Consider the following 20470-nt stretch of genomic DNA (forward strand, 5'->3'; position numbering starts at 1 on the left):
CTTTATGGTGTTCGTTTGCTCCTCTCTTGTGCTTTGGCTTTTTGAACAGGCCTCAGTCTTATGTTTCTTTGCCAAACTGTGGTTCATTGGCTCTGCTCATTGTTATGGCCTCCAGTGCAGCTCTACCTCTGAGAAATGTTGATATTACTAAAACCCGTGATTGAGTATTTCTGTTGTTTGAGGGCCTTAAACTGAACTTTGGGGTGCCAACTTGATATTAGTGGTGTTATTTTAGCTGCATTATATATCCTGTCTGTTGCAGCAGCAGCATTGCTGCTACGGCTCGTTTAAGTGAGCCGTCAGGCAGTAGAACTGTGCCATCGAACATAAAACAGGTTCAAAAGAATTTAAAACTGCACACAGTCATGTGGTACTACTTGATATATTCATCCAAGTCCATGTGAACGTGCGCACACACACACACACACACACACACACACAGACACTCACACACAGACTCAGAGCTCTCTTTCTCCCCATTCATCTTTATTTTCTCCTCTCAGCACATTGAATATCACCTTCACAGCCAGGTGGAGAGGCAGTACTGCACCTCTGAATGAAGCAGCAGCAGAGAGAGAGATGTCCAGCGTTTCATTTTCCCCCCATAGTGTTTATTTATTCACACCCTGAGTGAAAAGGGCCTTACAGTGCAACCTGGAGAGTTTCCTGTGTAGCCTGTCAGACTGTTTAGAGCAAAATGCAGGAGAGATCTGAAGTCAGAGAAAGATAAAAAGATGGTGGACTGGGGAGTTTTGGGAGAGAACATGAGAGTGAGGGAGCGAAAGAGCAAAAATCACAGGGTGTGAGAGGGAGAGAGTGTGTTAGAGAGAGAGAGAGAGAGACCGAGCAGAGTTTCTATCCAACCAGCTTTTGTGAATTGTGACACATCAAATAACGCTTATATTAACATCTAAAACAGAGTTTTTACGATCTTGAAACAGAATTTTAAAATTTTCATGTGGAAGTTAAAGATAAAAAGTGATGTGAATGATGACTAGATTACGACACAGACTTGGCATGAACAATCCACAATGTGTGTTGTTCGGTGTAGGCGTACAACAGCACAAAGGCAGCCTGGAAACTCTGAAGTCCTTACATACCTGCTCACCGTGACCTTACAGAAATATCTGATGCTGCTCCCATGAATGGGGGCCGCTTATTTTGTTTTTTAGCTCGTGCATTATTGTATTGTATGTCATCTACTTTTTGTTCTTGGATATGGACAACATTGGCAGAGACAAACAGGTCCTTTAGAGGAATATTCTTTCCTCATATTTCTAGACAGACAAGATGTGCTTCAGCCTATAAAGCTGATGGAAACACACACACACACACACACACACACACACACACACACACACACACACATTATGTGTGTGGCATTTTAAAAGTTGGCAAGAAAAGATTTGCTTGACATTTTGATAGAGACATTGCAAGAAAGAGAGTTGCAGTTCTAGTTAAAAGACATTAGGTAGGTGAAGGAGAGATGAGAGAATGAGGGAGTGAGTGCGAGCGAACGAGAGAAGCAAAGAGAGTTGTGGGAGTGAGTGTAAGCGAGTGGGAGACTGAGAGCGAGCGAGAGAGCAGTGGAGAGGGAGACTGAGAGAGGGCTGCTGTACAGCTATAACAGGCAAACCCGACTTTGCTATTGGCCAAAGCCTGAATGGTCTCAAGCTGTTCCTGTCATTCATCGGTATTTACTTGAGTCTGGCCCATTCAGAATCATGGGGGAAATCCTCACCACATTAACATGCAGAGGAGAAATAGCCTCTTTTACATGCACATTTCAGTGTCTGAGACATTTTCAGTCATTTTAACAAACACATCAAACATTTAAATGCCATTTTTTCTCTGGATTTGTTGCTCAAGCACACAGCGCAGCCTTGTTGCAAGCAGTACGGTCAAGATTTCCTCAAAGGTTTCCAATGAGATGCATTCAGATTAATGCAGGTAAATGTAAATGAGTGACGGGGACATCTTGAGGCTGTTTGCGCTACTGCTGGTCCCAGTGATGAACATCGATGAACAACAAAATACTAAACACAAAAGTTGAGCAGATGGAGTCATTTGTATTTAGAATCCGTTTATTGTGTAGTTATTATTAGCAATCTGTTAATCCTAACATGTGTGCCCATGTGTGTGTCTTTGCCAAAGTTTAGTATTTTAACAGGAGTTTAAAGTTGGCAGGAAGATCAAGACATGTTCAGAGAGGGAAGGGAAAGGCCACATATAAGGAAAGGAGAGATCAGACTACAAGTCAGGTAGATGCATTTGAATTTAGATTCGGAGAGGCAGAGAAAACATCACAGAGATCTAGAAATAAAAATAGAAGAACCGAGTGTGAGAGAAGATGGAGGAGTGAGAGGGAACAGGAGAGAGGTGAATGGTAAAAATGTGATTCTAGGACACATCATTTTTGTTTTTAATCCCACATAGAGGAATATCGAGGATGAAAGGGTAAAGAGTGACAGTGTAAATACAAAAGGGAGGAGGGGGGGGGCACAGAGATAGAGATAAAAGGTTTACAGGGGGATGTAAAAGAGAAGGCCACATCCAGGAAGGAGAAGCCAGAGAGGGAGCCAGAGAGCGAAGGGGTGGGGGGGCTGAGAAACAGATGGGCTGAAGGAGGAGGGGAGAGATGGAGGGGAAAGGGGAGGGGGGTTTTGAGAAGAGGCTGCCAGGAGTTAGTGTAGTGTTAGTGTCATGGCGGGATGATGGCCATGCGATCCCACCTCCCCCCTTTAGACATATTGCATTTAGGTTTTTATGTCGAGGTCAGATCATGTGTGGAGCTGACATCAGCAGTACGGATGGGCTCAGAAATCTGTCTAATCATGCCAGACGTGTCTCTGTAATCATTCCTCCTCTCCACTCTGCCTGTGAAGCTCTGCACAAAAATGGGCTCTAAGGTTCACCTGAAGCTAAAATGGGGGTTCAACACTCTGAGTTAGCCAAATCAAGTTGGTATCTTTCAAAATTATGGTCTTGTTATTCCCTCTGTGTGTTTCCTCAGACAGTGTTTCCTTGCTGTGATGAGGCAGGGGCATATAGTACGTCCCACTTGTCACATGCACTGTAGGTTTTCAGCATGTTATGCTAGTGGCGGCTAATTAGCCTTGAGCCGCTAGCCTCAGGCAGAGATGAGGAGCGGCCCACAGAGGTCTAGCAAGCTCACTTCTTTCCAACTCCTGATTTTTCAGACTTGTAGTCTTCAGCCCCAACTGACACTGACTCAATCTGACTTCTCGCGGCCCCCTCTGGAGGCTTTCTAAAACTTCTTCACATACGCAGTAGTCCTCCCCAACACCTGTAAACAGGCTTGAATGTGTAAAAGTGGAGTTCCCCTGTAAGGCGTCAGTGTGCTCCTGTGAAACCTCCTCTCCACGCACCTTCACGACGACGGTCTTGGTGGGAGCACGACAGACAATTTGTATAACTTCCTGAACCTGAGTCGTGCCCACTTAAGGCAGCGATCAGTCAGGTGTGCAGAGGTGAAAAAGTATGCCGTGACTGAACTTCCTCTTGAACTCTCTCTTTCCATTCTTTACACATCTACCTCCACCAATTTTTGTGTGAACGAACGAGTGCCACACCATGAATCCCTTTGAAGACAGACTCTGCTAAAGTGTGCTCTGTTGTATGCTTTTGTACAATTTATGGTCTCGTTCCTCTCTGTAACGGCACGCTTTTCTCTGCACCTTCGACTGTGGCCGTTTGGAATAAGTATAAACACTTCTGCCTTTACACGGGTTCAAATGACACATCGTATGAACCCCTTCATTCCAGCAAACCCCATCCTTTACAGCGTAGTTGATTTAGGAATGGATCACTTCGCAGCCAGTGTGGAGAGGAGGAGTGATTACAGCAACCAAGGACTCTCTTAACGTACATATGGCATAGGAGTGTTGTATTAAAAAAAAAAAAAAAAAAAAATCTGAAGCAATCCAAGATACGACTGCTGTGAGTGTAAGGACACGTTTATTCCTGCTGAGCGATACATTGATGGTAAATTTGGTACCTTTTGATGTGTTTGACAATGTTGCAGAGCTTGGATTACTGCATACGTACTCAGTGCCAACTTACGCTCACGGTGTGTGTGTATATATAGTTAGAGATGGAAAGAGAAAAGGAGAGGGGGAGGGATGGAGAGACAGAAACAGAGAGAGTAAGAGAGTGAGAGGGAGGTACAAGTCAGTATTTCATGGATGGCTGTGTTGCTATGGGAACAAGATGTGGGCTCCCTATTCCCAAAAAAGTGTCCTCCTTCCTTCCTCCCTTCCTTCCCTTCTTTCCCTCTCTCTGTCTCATCACTTCATTTCTCTCTCTTCCTCTTCACGACATCCACAGCATCTACACCTCTCTCTCCTCTTCCCTTTCCCCCGATCACATCCCACCACATGCTTCCTCTCTCTCTCTCTCTCTCTCTCTCTCTCTCTCTCTCTCGCTCTCTCGCTCTCTCTCTCAATCCCTCATCCTCTCCTGTCATCCATCCTGTCCCCGCCCACTCATTCACCTCTCTCTCTCCGTCCATTCTCTTCCTCTCCTCTTCTTCACTCTTCCCCAGATTTCCTCTCTGTCCTCCCCTCCCTGCCTCTCTCTTTCCACCCCTCTTTTTCCCTGTCTCTCTGATCCCTCTGTCTCTTTAACACTCACTTATATTCTATTCTTTTCTCGGTTGTCATGGCAATAGGCTGGGGGCGTGAGGGAGCGAGCGCGAGCAAGCGAGCGGGAGTGGGTGTTTCGGAAGTGACATCTCTTGGGCAGTAACCTTGTTTCCTGTGTGGTGGAGTTGGGGGCGGATTCAAGGCGCTAGCAGCGCAGCAACAGTGACGCCGTGTGGACGCTTTGGGTGAGCAATGGGGAACCCGGGACGCGCCGTGTGAGGGCTGGGTGAATGATCTGATAGGTGAGAATACTCTCTCTCTCTCTCCATCTCTCCATCTCTCCCACTCTCTCTCTCTGTCACACACACGCACACACACGTGCATACACACACCTTTACCTCCATCCTCCCCTCTTCTCGACGAGCATCTCTCCTTCATGGCTGAAGTTGGTTGAAGCAGGTGAGATTAAAAAGGGATCAGAGCTCCTGCCTGGGTTCATACGGTGGTTTGAGTGTATGGAAGAAGCAGTTTTTTGTATATTTATTGCTCTCGGTCCGCACACACACAGCACAAACCCACACTTAGTAGTACACATAATGGACAACGGATGTTACAATCATCAAATTTTAGCTGACGAATTGTCGTACAAATAATTAGTAATTTGTTTTTATCTGTTAAATTTGTGGCACTATTATAGTAGAAGCCTAATAGTTCAATAATAATTCTCCACTTAATTATGGTCTCATATCAGTTTAAACAGAACAACCTGTCCAGCAGCAACTATTTAGAGTTTTGTCTCTGGAAAACTAATGAATTTAAGTCCAATATTCACTCTCCTTTTAGCTTTCTTTTGGTTGCTACCAGCTGCTCCACTATTTTCACCACCTAGTTAATGACTTGTCTGTCTGCCATTTGGTGCTGAGCAGGTAGTTTACGGTTGGCTTATCAAAGCATCTTTTGCTAGAAACAGCTGCCTGTGGCGGCAGGAAATGAGGGTAACGGTTTCATTTTATGCTACTATTGTTGTATAAGCCTAATAGTTTAATAATACCCATACATCTTAAATGTGGTCTAATGTGAGCTGAAACAAAAGAACGTGGCTGACAGCAGCAAGGTCTAGACAGACTTTTTTCCCCATGTTTTTTCCTGGAATGTTCTGCTCAGGTACACAGTTTACTTGCCTCAATCAGCTAATGGAAACACACCTAGTTTTATTTCTATTCGTTGCAACATTGCTAACATTAGCTAGGTGTGTATCCCAAATTGCTAATTCTCAACTCAGGTGTCGTTAAACCATAGCAGAAGAAGAGGGCGCAACGAGACGACCACATTGAAAGAGTGCTAGTCACGTGGAAGTAGTGATGGAAATATTCCATTTCTGTTAGTTTCATCCAGATGTTTTCACCCATCATCACCCATGACGGGCCTAATGTAGATACACATTTCTCTACATGTCTTCACATTGTAGTGGCATAGATGAGAGTGAAATCTTGTGCACTTGAGACATGATGACTACTGTGATTAGGAAGTGATTTTTTACTCCAGAAGCCTGCTAGTTGGGGAGTAGCCCTGAAGAGAGTAGATAGTACTCAGAGAAGGTGTGCAGCATGTAGGGAGGTGCCTACAGTTCTGAGGAAAGGTGAACATTGTACTGAAGAGGAGGGTAAAGTGCTAATGAAGGGAGGTGTCAGTGTTTAGGGGATGCACTGTGACTTCACAAATTCAAGTAGTAGTGATTGTGATCTGATCGTATACTCAATACAAGCTGCATTAATTAATTGTTTGGGCACTTGGGGCTGAGGAACTCCACAACAAGCTTAAAACTTCACCTCTAACATATTGTCACCTTATAATATTGCTGTGGTCGATGTGTTAGCAGACACAGAGCAACATTAGCCTTTTTTTTGTAGTTGTGCTTCTGGAGAAAAATATCTGGCTTTTAAATTGCTAAATGCTCCACGGTGTTCACCAGCTAGTTACTGCCTATCTGACGTTTGGTGCTGAGCAGGTAGTTTACAGCTGTTTGATCACTGCATTTTTGGTAGAAACAGCTGCGTGCAGCTGCTGGAAATGAGGTTAATGAGAGCAGAATGTGCAGGCGGTAAAAACTAAACAAAGAGGCTAAAAGTAGGGATGCATGGATCTGATACACTTGATTGGTATTAGATCCAATACTGACCTTGTGAAGCGGATTGGGTCTCGGCAATGACATGATTGATCCACACAAATACAGTTTCTGTGTCAATGTGAAAATTCAGTGTTTCTTCTGACACTTACATTAACTCTGTCATGGTGGGCCACCAACGTTTTCTACCATGGCAGTCCCTGCGTTCTAAGACTGATTTCAATTAGTTTTACGCAGTGAAGTAAAAGAGAGCACTGGTATTGGATTGGTACTCGGTATCAGCAGAAAGGACTCGAGGTCCCGGCGTCACGGGAGAAAGTGTTGGATGGATGCATACATACTAAAAAGCCAGCAGAGCAACCCCTCTCACCGTACATTTGATTAATTGGTAATGTAAAAATATTGAGAGGTGGTGCATAAAATGGCCAAATTAAAACATGGATTTAACTCGCATACTTTGGCACACCACCACTGCTCCTCAGCTCAGAGCTGACAAATGCACACACAGAGGCACATGAAGCGTGCCGCCATGCGTGGATACTTAAGTTCACACAACACAGCTTCATGAATGTTTGCACATAAGACAGGCGTCATAGGAGATGACACTTTGTCCAAAAGTCTGTTTCATATTAAGCAGTCTCTGATTCTGTCTGACAGTTTTCTTGTTTTCAGAAAGAAATGCCATTGGCACAGCATTACAGGCCACAGCCACTAGGATGCAGGACTGCATATGGTCACTGGTCAGACTGCTTATTTAAGTGCATTGTTCCTTCTGACAGCACAGTTGAATCAGATGTGAAGATTTGTCTGTCCTCAGGCCGGGTTGATGAGAAGATGAAGACTGGCATTGTGTTTCTGCTTGGGATCATCCCTCTCTAACGCCACGTTATAGTCAGGAGAGCCATGTTCTGCTGTTTAGGACATGTAGGATCTTTAAAGTGTATCCATGAACCAAACTAACATCTTAAAATACAGCCAGAGATGAACCAGCCTAAAAATAAAACAAAATAAAGATACTGCCACATTTGCTGATTGACTGTGGCCTACAGCAGAGAGATGTAATTTACCACGCTTGTCCCACAACTCAAAATGTGCTTTAGTGTGTCCTTATTAATTTAGTGTATAGTAGATTCTGGTGTGCTGTTGTGGCACAAAACAGACAACGGCTTAAGCAAGCTATCGTCACAAAGAGTTAAGCTACGATTGTAGTAACAGGTGTTCAAGTATCAAATGAATGTGTCAAAGTCCACATTATACCCAGTGTAATTACGAAAAACAGCCAAACAAGCCTTTGTAATGTGATCATTAAAATGACATTAAGTAATCAGCTACAACTGCAGCAACACAGATAAAACTTATCTCCTACTCAAGTCTGACACCGCCTCCGACTCCACCAGTACCCCTGAGTGATGGTAGCCCGTAATTGGCACAAATAAAGACACATTTTCACAATAGAGATCCCTAATTAAAGTAGAGATCCAACACAAATGTCTGGTGTGGAGGTACTGTCATGATGCAAAGTGCTGTAATGGCGCTGTTGCTGTCATTTTCATAGCTGAGTAATTGGTCACTGGTTGATCGCTCGTCACACTGTACTGTTCTTCATCTTTGAGCTATTTGGGGAGCAGTTGTGGCGGCAGGTGGTGAGACTGGGAACACTTTAAATCGCACAGGCTGGATATTGAGTTTTGAAAGCCAGAGGTCTCACCACCCCGTGAGGTAATCGTTGAGTAATTGCTATTGATCAAAAAAAAAAAAAAAACAACAACTATCAACCCTCCACAGATATTTATGTTATTTTGTCCTGCTGAGCAGAAAAAATACTCTGATTTCCTTTTGATGAAGCAAATCCTAATTTCTGATTGCAGATTGTTATTTATTGTGCTGCACGCCCATGCCAATCCTCTACCGTGGCCATAACGAATGTAAGTCTAATGAGCGAGAGTTTCTCCTTCGCAGCATATAGCAGAAGTTGAGGACATGACCAATGCGCTTGCTCAGCGAGAAACCTCGTACTTCTGGGCCTCCGTGACCCCGCTGCTGACACTTGACATCCCCCTTGACTCAGCACTGACAGCAGCCTACTGTACTGCACATATGCATCACTCTGACTCACAGCTTGTCAAAGTGCAGCACTGCATCTATTCTCACTGCCATCCCTGTATTCATTCTCTGCAAAGCAGCATCTGTATTCCGTTGGTATATTTTCCAGTGATCCGTTCGAAAGCAAAAATATGTGACACTGGTGCAGCTGAGGTCACAGTAATGACATGTGCACTCTGTGGTGCTTTCTTGCCTAGAAAGTAAGATGCTTTGGTTCGCCATGCTTGCAGGAGTACATTATCTGCCCCGGGCGGCCCGGGGATATTGCAGGCTTTATTTTTAGCGCTGTTTTGGAGCTCAGCGATGTGTATAAATCAACATTAGGCCTGTCGGGTCCCAGTAATGACAACGTTGACTAAGGCTGACCAGTCATCCGATTGGTGCATGGCACTCTTCTTTGTAAACTGCTAAGGATGGCAGAAAAAGGAAAAGAGTCCACAGAGAGGAGGAACAAAGGCAGAGCAAGGAAAATACAGAGCAGGCCGTGGAGAGTGAATGAAAGACAGATGAGGTAGAGGAAGATGAGCGGAGAAAAGAGGCATCTCAGCATTTCTGCTTGTGCCAAATCGTTACAGTATATGTGCACCCTGTACGTACGAACGGACAGACAGAAGAATGAGTCTGCTCATTGAAATTCTGTCCACTGCGCTTCACAGGCCCTTAATAGGCAGCCTCGGGGGTGGAGAGGTAGGCCTACAGTAGAGTAGCGCAGATTGGGCTGTGGATGACTCACGCTGCTATCCTCCACTGAATATCTCAGCATCATGACTTTGCTCAGCACAGTTGCAAAGTTTGGATTTGAGGGCTTAGGTGCTTTTTGGAGAAAGGGAGAGCACGCCACACGGTGCTTCATCCCTCTGAAGCCTTGTGATAATGACCAACGTGTCACCGCGCACTCACTCAGCATCTATCACGTCTGCTTTAACAGTTTGTCTTTAAGTCGACACACCCATCCAGCACGAAGAACAATGCATAAAAAGAGTGGATTAAGTCAACAATGATAGATCACCATAATTGCCTGTCCCCTCTGTATTTAAAATAAATGGAGATTGTAACAACTAGAAGATGATAGAATTGTGTTTGATGCAGGCATTTTCACAATTTCCCTTAGCAACAAAATATTTTTGCCATGTAGCCTTTGAAGATAAAATTACCAAACAATCCGCTGTGCAACATCACAGCACAGAGCATATTAATAGAGCGTAAAGCCTTGTACCTTAAAAAGCTTTTCCAGCTGTAAGTCCATGGTCCTGAAAGAAAATTTTGACGAGATACATCCATTGTGTCAATATACTACATGTGAGTATCCTGGCTTGCTTTCACCAGCTAGATGTGACCAACTGCTGAGAAGCACAACTGAAATAAGCCATTAGGCTTTATGCTGTTTTTATTCTCAACTTCACTGTAGAGTATTTTAATCATCCAATGAGCCAAAAATCATCAGCGTTGCTTCCATAAACATCACTTGGACTTTTCCTGGAGAAAAAAGACACAATCATGAGTGATTGAGAAACTCTACTGTGTCATAAAGAACTTTTTTAAAATTACTTATCCAGACAGACTAAAACTAACACTCACATACAGTAGGCGAGGGAGGGAGGATGTCATCCTCTTTGTTAGCAAAATGACCAAAACGCATCCCTCTGGTTAACCTGCCCTCCCTCCTCTCCCTCCCTGAGTGGCAGAGAGTGCAGGGGCTGAGGGGTTGTTCAATTGAATATGTTAGTCGAGTCTGTCTGACTCATTGATCCTTTATCTGAGTTTTGTATGACTTAGACTCTCTGACTCTGACTGTGGCTCTGAAATATCAGTAGCCGAACGGTGCTGCGTATTGATGAATCCACGCCGCTGTCCATGGTGCTGAACTAGCAGACAGATTTGTAAGTGTGCCTTTCTCTCCCAGTCCTGCCCTTCTGTCAGTTTTTTCTTGGATATATATATTTCTCCAAATTATAAACTATAAATACTCAATTCTGACTGTTACAACCAATATACTCTATAGAGTAATATTACTTTCATGATCAATGTGACCAGAAGCAACGTGTAGTCACAGAAGAGCGAGAGGATCATACACACTGCTACCTGTAGGATTCCTATAACATTCCTATAATGATGATAATATTTAAATAAGTAAGATTTCCATAATCATTCAGTAGCTTCTGTTCTGCTGAAAATACAGACTCAGAATGAGCCACATCCTTAACAAAATATTGTAGAAGAGACATGACTACAGTTTTTACCACAGGGTTCCTGTTAGTGTTCGGCCATCCCTCCTGTTAAAAATGAGCTAATATAAAACTCTGTGGGTAATCTAAGATTAAAGAAACTGAATGAGGAGAGTGGGATTAGAGCTGCAATGATTAATCAGTGAGTCAAGTTAAAGAAAATTATTCTGCAGCTATTTTGATAATCGATTCACTGTTTAACTGAGCTAAAATGCTAAAATTGGATGGTTCCAGATTCTCAGATGTGAGACTTTGCTGCTTTTCATGAACTGACATGATAATAATTCGAATGTTTTCAAATGTCTGTTGAGCAAAATGAGACATTTGATGATATGGCTTTATGCCTCTGCATGTTGGGAAGGACATTTTTCACTGTTGTCTCATGTTTTATAAACCAAAAGAATCAATCGCAAAACTAAATGACAGATTAATGAATAATATAAATGAATGAATAATATAAATAATAAATAAAAAACTGAAGATGCAGCCCTAGAAAGCCCTGGGATTAAACTGCTCTACACGGAAAAAATCAAATCAAATAAAAATCAATTAGCCATCTGTCAAAACTTCCCTGAATGAATTATGTTCTTTGAATGGCTTACAGAATTCTCCCATCAAACGTGCTTCAGTCTTTCCCACCTGAACATCCCTCCTGCTTTCCTTCTCCTCCTCATGCTGCTTGCTTTTTTTAAAAGCTGTGCAGAGACAAAGGCTCAGCGGAGTGTCGTGACCCTTTAATGCAGCCCCATCACAGCGGCCCATATTCACGGTCCTCGAGGCTCTGTCCACCAAATGATTCATCCCCCCCCCAACGTGTCAGTGTATGTCAACTTTTTGTGACTGGACAAAATGGTCGCTGAGTGTTCGGAGTGATCATCCCACATCAGAAATAACTCAGGTTTTATTCCGTTACATCATCCATTTGTCTGATTGAAGGGCTCTTAATGAAACCTCCCCCTTCCTCGCTGAGCTGAAAACTGTGTGACCACACGTGAGTCCATGTATGAAAGACGTGTTTTTTCCTGAACCCACTCCCCGTGCTCCGCTCACTTCCACCCCTCGGATTGTCCATATTAATTAGCTGTGCTTGTTTAGGAGCTCATCTATATTTCAGAAGCCGGATTCATAATTCAAACAGGAACTTGAAAGATCAACTGAGCTGTTATTTTGCCGCGATTACACGATTGTCTCTTGTGCTTTGGCTGGAGACGGAGAAGCACTGTGGCCGTCGACGTCTCTCCTGTCAAGAGAGGGGAGGAATCTGAGAAGTGATGATGCAGTAAAACAATCGCTTATGACATGCTGCAGGGCTGCATTGTGGGCGACAGGTGATCGTTTGTAGCTTACTTTCAAGGGGAGACAGTGCAGCGCCTCCGTCAGTCACCTTGTCAAATACAAGTACAAAAGGTCAGTGGTCACTGTCAGGGATTCAGCTGGAGGCCATAGCTTGGATCTGCTACTGCGCAGTATGTGTGTATGGGGTCAAATAAATATCAGTTTTCTCTTGTCTGTGAATATGTGTGAAAACTTGTGTGTGTGTTCCGGCCTTGTAGTACAGCCTGCAGATGTTGCAAGTGTGAATTTGGCTTTTCATCGATGCAGGAGGTGTGAGCCACTGGGGGGATGTTACTGTGACTGATTCACACACTGCAGAAGTCTTTCTCAACTTGTTTACCACAGGATTTGTCTTAACAACCACATTTATCCCTTCTTTTAACTTAAAAAAAAAATTCATCCAACTTGGAAGGTCACTTGTTTTCACTGCAAATGAATTCACGCCTCTCCCCGTCTGGACCAGAGCTCGTAATTTTGATGCGAGTGGAGTGATGATGAAGGTATATCTTTGTATTTTAAATATAAAGCAAAGTTTTCAACAAGCACAATTGATGAAGCCTGTTTGCAGTGTTTGGAGACGGCGTATTGTGGCGTACTTGTTCCCAGCATTGTTCCGCTGGACTGTTGCAAAAAGAGTCTTTGAATTCCAGCGTCAAGCAGGATAAAGTGTGAGAACTGCCTCAAGATGTTTGCCTTTGTATTCATAGCTGAAAACTATAAAATGCTCAGTGGCGTAATCTGAAGCATGTGAGAGATGCTGCTGTTTCCTTTCATGGAAAGGCAATAAAAAATGTCTAAAGCTTAAACAGAGATAATAAATAAGGAGTCTTAGGAGGAGGGAGAGGAAGTGTGAGGTCAGTATTAGAACGACAGATGCATAAGGAGAAGCCCGCTTTGACCAAGTCAGGGAAGGAGATGGAGTGGAAGTGTGAAATCTTTGTAATGCTTTTTTCTTCTATATTATTTAGTATTTCACCGTATAGAAAGGTGAAATAGGTAAGTGCACAGAAATACTGTCAGCAGGAATTAAACTTTATGGAAAAAAAAAATCTTGAAAAGCTTGGACAGATTGTACTGACACAGCATGGACACGGCAGTTCTCTGTGCCTATGGTGCATTTCCTTAACTTAAAACACAAGTTAAAACAGTGCAATAAGGCCGGAAAACTTAGACAGCAGCGAAGGGAGAAAAGACAAAGTGCCTCATTTACCGAAGGTCCTTAGCCACATTTTTCACTGAAGCGGAAGTCAAACAGCTACCTGGGAAAAATCCATATTAATGTCTCCAATACTGTATGATCAATTTCTTAAATTATCCGAGGCACACACGGAGCCCTCAGATATAATTTTCATTTTTTTCCACATCTTCTTAAATGATCCTCGGAATCAGGGATAACGTCAAAGATAATTCGTACCCCCACCGAGGAGATTATAGTTTAGTTTCTCTGTCTGTCAGCAGGATATCTCAGGAACCTCGGAACAGATTTCTGTTAAATTTTGGGGGACAGCCTCAGGCCGTGGAACAGATGATTAGATTTTGGGGGTGAGCTGGATCTAGGACTTCTTCAATTACACAATTATCATTTTAGCTATAAAACTAACAGAGATAGAGGCTTGATTTCAAATCCAAAGGGTGTGTTTGCAGATTGACTGTCAAATGCCTTCTGTGCATAAGTGAAGCTCTGAGAGTGAAGAAATTGTGTGAAAGGAAAAGTAAGGAGTGTTTCTCAGCCTGGTGGTGTGTTGCTTTTGTCTTAGGATCCAAGTTTTAGTCACAACAACTTCCTTTTCTGTTTTCTTTTGGCCCTGTTTGTGTGAATGGGATCGCGATAAGGGAAACAAGGGTAAAGAGAAAAGCAAGAGATTTTGATTTGATTTCGTACTGAGATTTTGAGCCGTCCATTATCATCTGTTTAGATATTTTATATTTTGGGAGCATTAAGCTACGGTTGTACTGTGTGTGTGTGTGTGTGTGTGTGTGTGTGTGTGTGTGTGTGTGTGTGTGTGCGTGTGTGTGTGTGTGTGTGTGTGTGTGTGTACAAAGCAAATATTGGCAAATGCTGTGGATGCAGGATCCATTTGTGTTATTGTTTGAATCTTTTATTGTGTTTTTTTAAAGGTATAGTTCAACAGATCAGCAGCACTCTCACATCTCGAAACACTTAGCTTATCTTAGCATAAAGACTAGAAACAGGGGAGGTTATGTGCTGGGCTATGCTGCCTTTGGACAGAACCAGGCCAGCTGTTACCAGGCTAAGCTAAGCTAAATATTTCCTGGCTGTAGCTTCATATTTAAGCGACAGATGTGATGGTGCCATTAATCTTCTCATCTGACTCTTGGTAAGAACGTGAACAAGCATATTCCTGAAAATGTCCAACTATTCTTTTGAAGCAGGTCATTTTCTACTATGTTGTGTCAGTGCGTGCTGCTTTATCTATTCGATGCTGTTGTTTTTGGTCCTGTCAGTGTGTTTATCTTCTTGTCTTTGGAAAACACTTGGTGCATCTTCCTGAAAAAGTGCTCTGTAAATAAGGTGAATTTTATTTCCAGTGTTGTCCTGTATGGTTGTCTGAAGACCTCTTCCAAGCACACTGAAACGACACCTGACACTGATGTTATGAGGACTGACATGTGTCACAGCACCACAGCCCTACGACCGATGATCCTAACTGACCTTCTCTTTCCTCCCTCTCTCTCCTCTTCCTCCCCCCACCTCGTCTCTCCTTCTTCTCTCCTGTCCAGATGCAAGGTGTGCCGTCCCCCCCTCCTATCATCATCACCATCATCGCACCCACGCCCACTCCTTCCACGCTCCCTCCTACGACCGTCCCGCTCACGAACGTCCCTCCTACGACCGTCCCTCCTTCGACCGTCCCATCTACGACCGCCCCTCCTTCGACCGTCCCTCCTTCGACCGTCCCTCCTACAGCCGCCCCTCGCACGAGCGCCCCATTTACGACCGACCCTCACACGACCGTCCACCCCACGACCACTGGAACCCCAATCTACGCGTGAGCTCCGGAAAACAGCTCTACATGTTGGACCAGGAAGAGGTAATGTTCTCCACACACCAGGTATACACTGACACAGGTTTTTCACAGCCGGGACAGCAGTTGAAAAAAAGGGACGTTTTAGAATAACTTACTTTTCAACCTTCGGCTTATAGATGTCTTTGGAGAGGACCTACCACATGTGTGAAAAGAGTAGTATATTTCACATGACACTTCACTGGACATCAAACACATTCCATTTATACCAAGATGACCAAGGATATTTGGTTCGCAGTCTCAAGTCAGGTCAGTTCTTTAGGGAGTCAAGTCTCAGTTCAGTCAGTCCAACAAGTCACTTCCTCATTTTTGTGACTTAAACTTGCATTAAGTGATTTTTTTGGCCACCTGAGGGCAGCACAGGTAAATTCCTCTGACCCAGATAAAGGCTTCACAACTTCTATCATAGAAATGTGTCAAAAGAAAATCTGAAATATATAATAAATGGCCTATTTACTTCTCCTGTGATGCATTGGAAGGTATTACATCTACAAACACACCCTTTAAATCATATTATACAGTAAACTCTACATATGGCACGTAATACACTGAATTATGGCACATTCACATCTCACACTGAAGTGGGATTAAGGGTCTTGTTTTAAGTAAAATCAATGTAGCTGAAGTCACTTTAAGCTGTATTTCATGTATGAAAGGTGCTTTATAAATAATAATACTAATATAAATAACATGTAAGCATTACTTTGGCATATTTTCACTGTCACTTGGATTCACATTTCTGGTCACCTTGCAAATTTAAGTGCTATATTCACTCTTCTAATAGTTCTGTTTTGGTCTCCACCAACTGTTGAGGGACACATCTGGCCCTTCAGTGCTCCATAGTTTTAACTAAACAGCAAATATAAGGCCAAATCTGAGTCAGCTTTTGCTCATGAATATGAAGCAATAAGTTAATCCTAAATGGACTGTGAAAAGGTTTTAAGATGATTCTGGTTCAATAAGCAGATTTTATACTGAATTGAGATTCCATTAAAAGCTACCCCACCCAAACTCTAGTTGGGAAGAGGTGCTGTTTTGATCAATATGCGAGGTGTAATCCTACTCTGATGTGTGAGCATAGCATAGGCACACGTACATATCACAATTAATACTCCCTTGTGTATTTTTGGGTAAACGTAGGTTGACGGAGCTCTCAGCATGGCCTGTTATAGAATAGTCTTCGTGCTACAAATGTGACCCATCTTATGAGCTAATATCTGTTTAAAAGGAGGTCAGAGGAAGAATGTATCCTGGATCGCCGTCACTTCAGGATCACTGTTGGGGGTTCAGTTTCAAGGGCAGTTGTTCATTCTTGCGTAAACATCTGTGGTTGGAAACTCTCGGTAATCCTCTGCATTTTTTCACTCAGTCAAAACCTCGAAGAAAAAACACCCTTGAACTGTGGGGTATCTGTGATGTTGAGTTATTTTGGAATGAAAAGTTGTAAATCAAAGTTGTTCTTGGTGTTCTCTCTCGGCCTGCCTGACTGACTGTACATGCATCTGGGTCAATTGGTGTCCTCCATTTTCTGAACTGTTTGTAGAGTGCATTAACTTGGTTTTACATGCAGGTGAAGAGACTCATCATTTTATTAGTGTAGTCAATGCAAAGTTTCCATTAGAGAAACAGCAAGAGTGGTGCCCTTTGTGCCTCTTGTGGTCATAGTGCATTGTGGTGTCTTTAAGCTTCTGTTGGTAGAGAAAATGAGACATCGTGACTCTGACACTAACTGCAGACTTTAACAGGTTTAATTTTTTTTAGATTAGTTGCATATTTGTGTCAGTAACATGGAATTATTTTGATGTGATTTCATGTTATCTACATTTCTGTTTAGCTGGGCGGACCCTGTGTGGATTAAGTCTAAACTTAGCCACAAATTGGTTGCCCCAGACAAATTCAGGCTCAATTTATGCCAAATCGGTTGGCGTTTAGTGCACTGTTCAAGGGAGTCACAACACCTGATTAACTGCATGAACAATCAACAATCGGCCTCATGGTTGAACAGATTTCTGGCATGTCAGAAATTTTGCAGTGTGAGCATCAAACTTGGAGGTTCTTGCCGTTGAGAAGGGCAGATTCAAAATGGAAGTGTGAGTAACACAATGTACAAGATAAATCAAAACGCACAATGTCGGCCTTTATTCAGGCACCCTGTATAGAGGCAAAGCAAACTCAGGAATGCAAAGCACATTAAATAATTCTTTAAAGGATGAGGCTGGTAAAGGTCTAACTTTTAATTATTGTCAACACCAACTTTATTCTTTTTTGGTGTAAAAGCAGAATGTTTTCATTTCCAGTGACCTGGCTTAGTTTTGAACAGACTTTACTGGCATTGTCAACCAGAACCCATGTGAGCCAAGTCTCAATAGCAGAGTATAGAGAGCATCTCCAACCATTGCAATTGTTTTGCTTCTGTCTTTTATGATGCAGTGCAATGCAATTAGTTTTAATGAGAACAATATTCTTTTTCAGCCTGTATTCATCTTAAGGAATGATTTAGCAGGAGTTCTGCGTTTTCAGTTCTGTTTCAGCTGTTTTAACACATTCACAGCTGTGCAGCTTCACAGTGAAACATTGACTTTCCGCTGTTAAACCAGCAGAATATAATGATTGGAGACCTGTTTCTCAATTATTTTCATTTCTGTGTTCCCCCAGTTGATTTGCAGTTTACTTAAAATGTACACAACATTAGTGTTGATTAACGTGACTATTTTAGTTCCTAATTTGAACCTGCTGCTGGTTGTGAGTATTTCTCCTCTGGCTCCGTAGGCCAGGAGAGGGTACTGTTCTTCAACTTTTCTACCTCTGCTTTGCAACAAAACTGCTTCTACTCACAATATTACACATTTTAAGCCAATACTGCTGATTCATAACACCACTTCTGACACCACCATAAATGGACCGGAGCCATGTAAAATCCATAGGTCACCTCCCCCAAACTTAACAAGGCTTTTTAGGCCATTTTTACACTGATATACTTTTTAATTTGCTTTAAAGCCCTAAACTCTGACTCATCGGCACTTTATAGAAATACACTGGGGTAGCTGTAAGTCCGGCTATGTGGTGATACTGTCATTCTGGTGTTTCAACGTTATCTATTATCTTTGTTTTATTGTATTTAACTCTTGTCTGCCATGCTGTTTGATATATTTTATGTACTCTGTGTATTTTACAGTATGTATTTGTGCATGCCGTTTGATTTAAGCCCTGCACTGAGGCACATTCCTATGTTCAGCCATGTTGGCGAGTCAATAAAGCAATGAATCTTTATGTGACCAGTCAAAGCGTACTGGTGGCGACTTTACTGCAGTGTGTGTGCACGCCTGCCAATAGTATTTCATCTTGTCATCACTCAGAGGAATAGAGCGTGCTGTGATCCCGATAAGAGACCTGCACTGCTCCGGAGGGATTGAATGGAGAGCCCAGTTCAATTAATCAGAGCCCTATCCCTGTCTAATTGTGCCAATAAGGCAGCAGCTGTGAATGGGTCGGAGGCAGGACTGACGTGCCGTCACCTCAGCGGCAGAGAGAGGCGTTAAATATTCATGCTTGTCAATCACCTCATGCCGAGCCTGTCTCTCTCTCTTCCCATCTTTTTTTTTTTTTTTTTTTTTTTTGTGCACACATACACACGCCCACCCTTCAGTTTATTTATTTCAGATGGCTTCAGTGGCGAGGCAAAAAAGCAATCATACTGTACGTTGCCACAGCGGAGATATGGAGGCTCAGTGGAGGAGCTCGCTCTTTTCCCTCAGCGGTGTTGCTGCTTCCTGCACATTTTGATATCAGCTGATCTTAAATACACACCTTTCACCTCTCCGATTCTCTGTTTGCTTATATGCTTGGCTTCTGAGGCTCAGCATCACCTGTCCAATCCCTCTTGTATCTCTGCCTCCTCCAGGCTCAAGCCTGGTTTTAAAGCCCTCCATCGATCCATCACTCTTACCTTTTCTCCTGTTCTCTCTCCCTGTTGCCTCCTATCACTCTCCTCTTTTTAATCCGTCTGTTGTTCCATCTCTTCTCTCTCTCCTCCCACCTTGCCCAATCTCTCACTCTCTGCCCTCCCTCCCTCCTTCTGTCTCCATATTCATTGCTACTACACTTCCTCTTTCTTACCCCCTCCCATCTCTCTGTCACAGTCCTTTCTGCCCTCATCCTTTTACCTCACTCTCTCCTCCTCCTCCCTCCCTCTCTCTGGGATGACTGGCAGGAGTCTCTGGCTCTCCCACAGGCCACCTGTCTCTGTCCTCCTCACAGCTCCATTCACTTGCTTTTTTTTAATGTTTTATGAATGATGGCCATCAGACAGACGCAGGAGAGACGTCCTCCCGGAGAGCCGAGGTGTCGCTTCGGGGAACAAGACTCCTCTGTTGTGTCTGAAATGTGTCACTATGGAAATGTGTGTTAATCGTGCGCCTGTGTAGCTCTTGACTCCCGGTGTGTTGGGTTCATTGAACTGTTTCCTAGTGATGGAGTGGAGGCACTTCATAGGGCTAGAATGGGATTACACCATCACCGACTTGTCAACACCCCTGGCTCATTTCACTTGCCAAGGATAATAGATATGCCGACAAGATGTGTTGTCTGACTGGCATGTTTTGACACTGTGCATCCAGGGCAAAATACCTTTGAAAGCTCAAAAACCGCCTGTGAAATTAAAAATGACGAGGCAAAACATGCCAAGTCTAATTACAGTACCCTCTTGTACTGTTTTTCTTTTTTTGTTCTTGAATTGTCACTGCACTCTTACAAGTGAATGTGACTTCTACACTATCTCCCTTGAGCGTCTGTGTGTGATTGGTGGAGAGTCTTCCCAGTGCAGTCTAAGCAAGAAAAATAGAAACGTGTTACTTAGAAAACAAGCGAGCAGGCAGCCTGAAGCGGCAGAAAATGTCACTTAGTGTTACTCTGTCTGTGTGATCACATATTAGGGTTAGAAGAAAAATATTTTTGTGATACAAATGGATGCAGTCCAGCAGCTGAAAAATTACCGTAAAGTTGACTCAACACTTCTGTGAAACAGTCACAACA

The 20470-nt window shown here is 43.2% G+C and overlaps 1 protein-coding gene across 7 annotated transcripts in view; it reads left to right on the plus strand.

Moving 5' to 3' along the window:
* Window positions 1-20470, plus strand: part of syngap1b (synaptic Ras GTPase activating protein 1b) — a 136183-nt gene that overhangs the window by 19722 nt on the left and 95991 nt on the right. For 6 of the 7 annotated variants that reach the window (XM_076736918.1, XM_076736916.1, XM_076736919.1 and 3 more), the window contains exon 2: window positions 15135-15445. In XM_076736918.1, the coding sequence (XP_076593033.1) occupies window positions 15135-15445 (311 nt within the window). Of the gene's footprint in view, window positions 1-4690; window positions 4907-15134; window positions 15446-20470 lie in introns of all 7 variants that reach the window. The other variant, XM_076736922.1, reaches the window with a different exon arrangement.

Source organism: Chaetodon auriga, chromosome 8 (assembly GCF_051107435.1).
Source record: "Chaetodon auriga isolate fChaAug3 chromosome 8, fChaAug3.hap1, whole genome shotgun sequence".
In the NCBI taxonomy this organism is placed as follows: Eukaryota; Metazoa; Chordata; class Actinopteri; order Chaetodontiformes; family Chaetodontidae; genus Chaetodon; species Chaetodon auriga.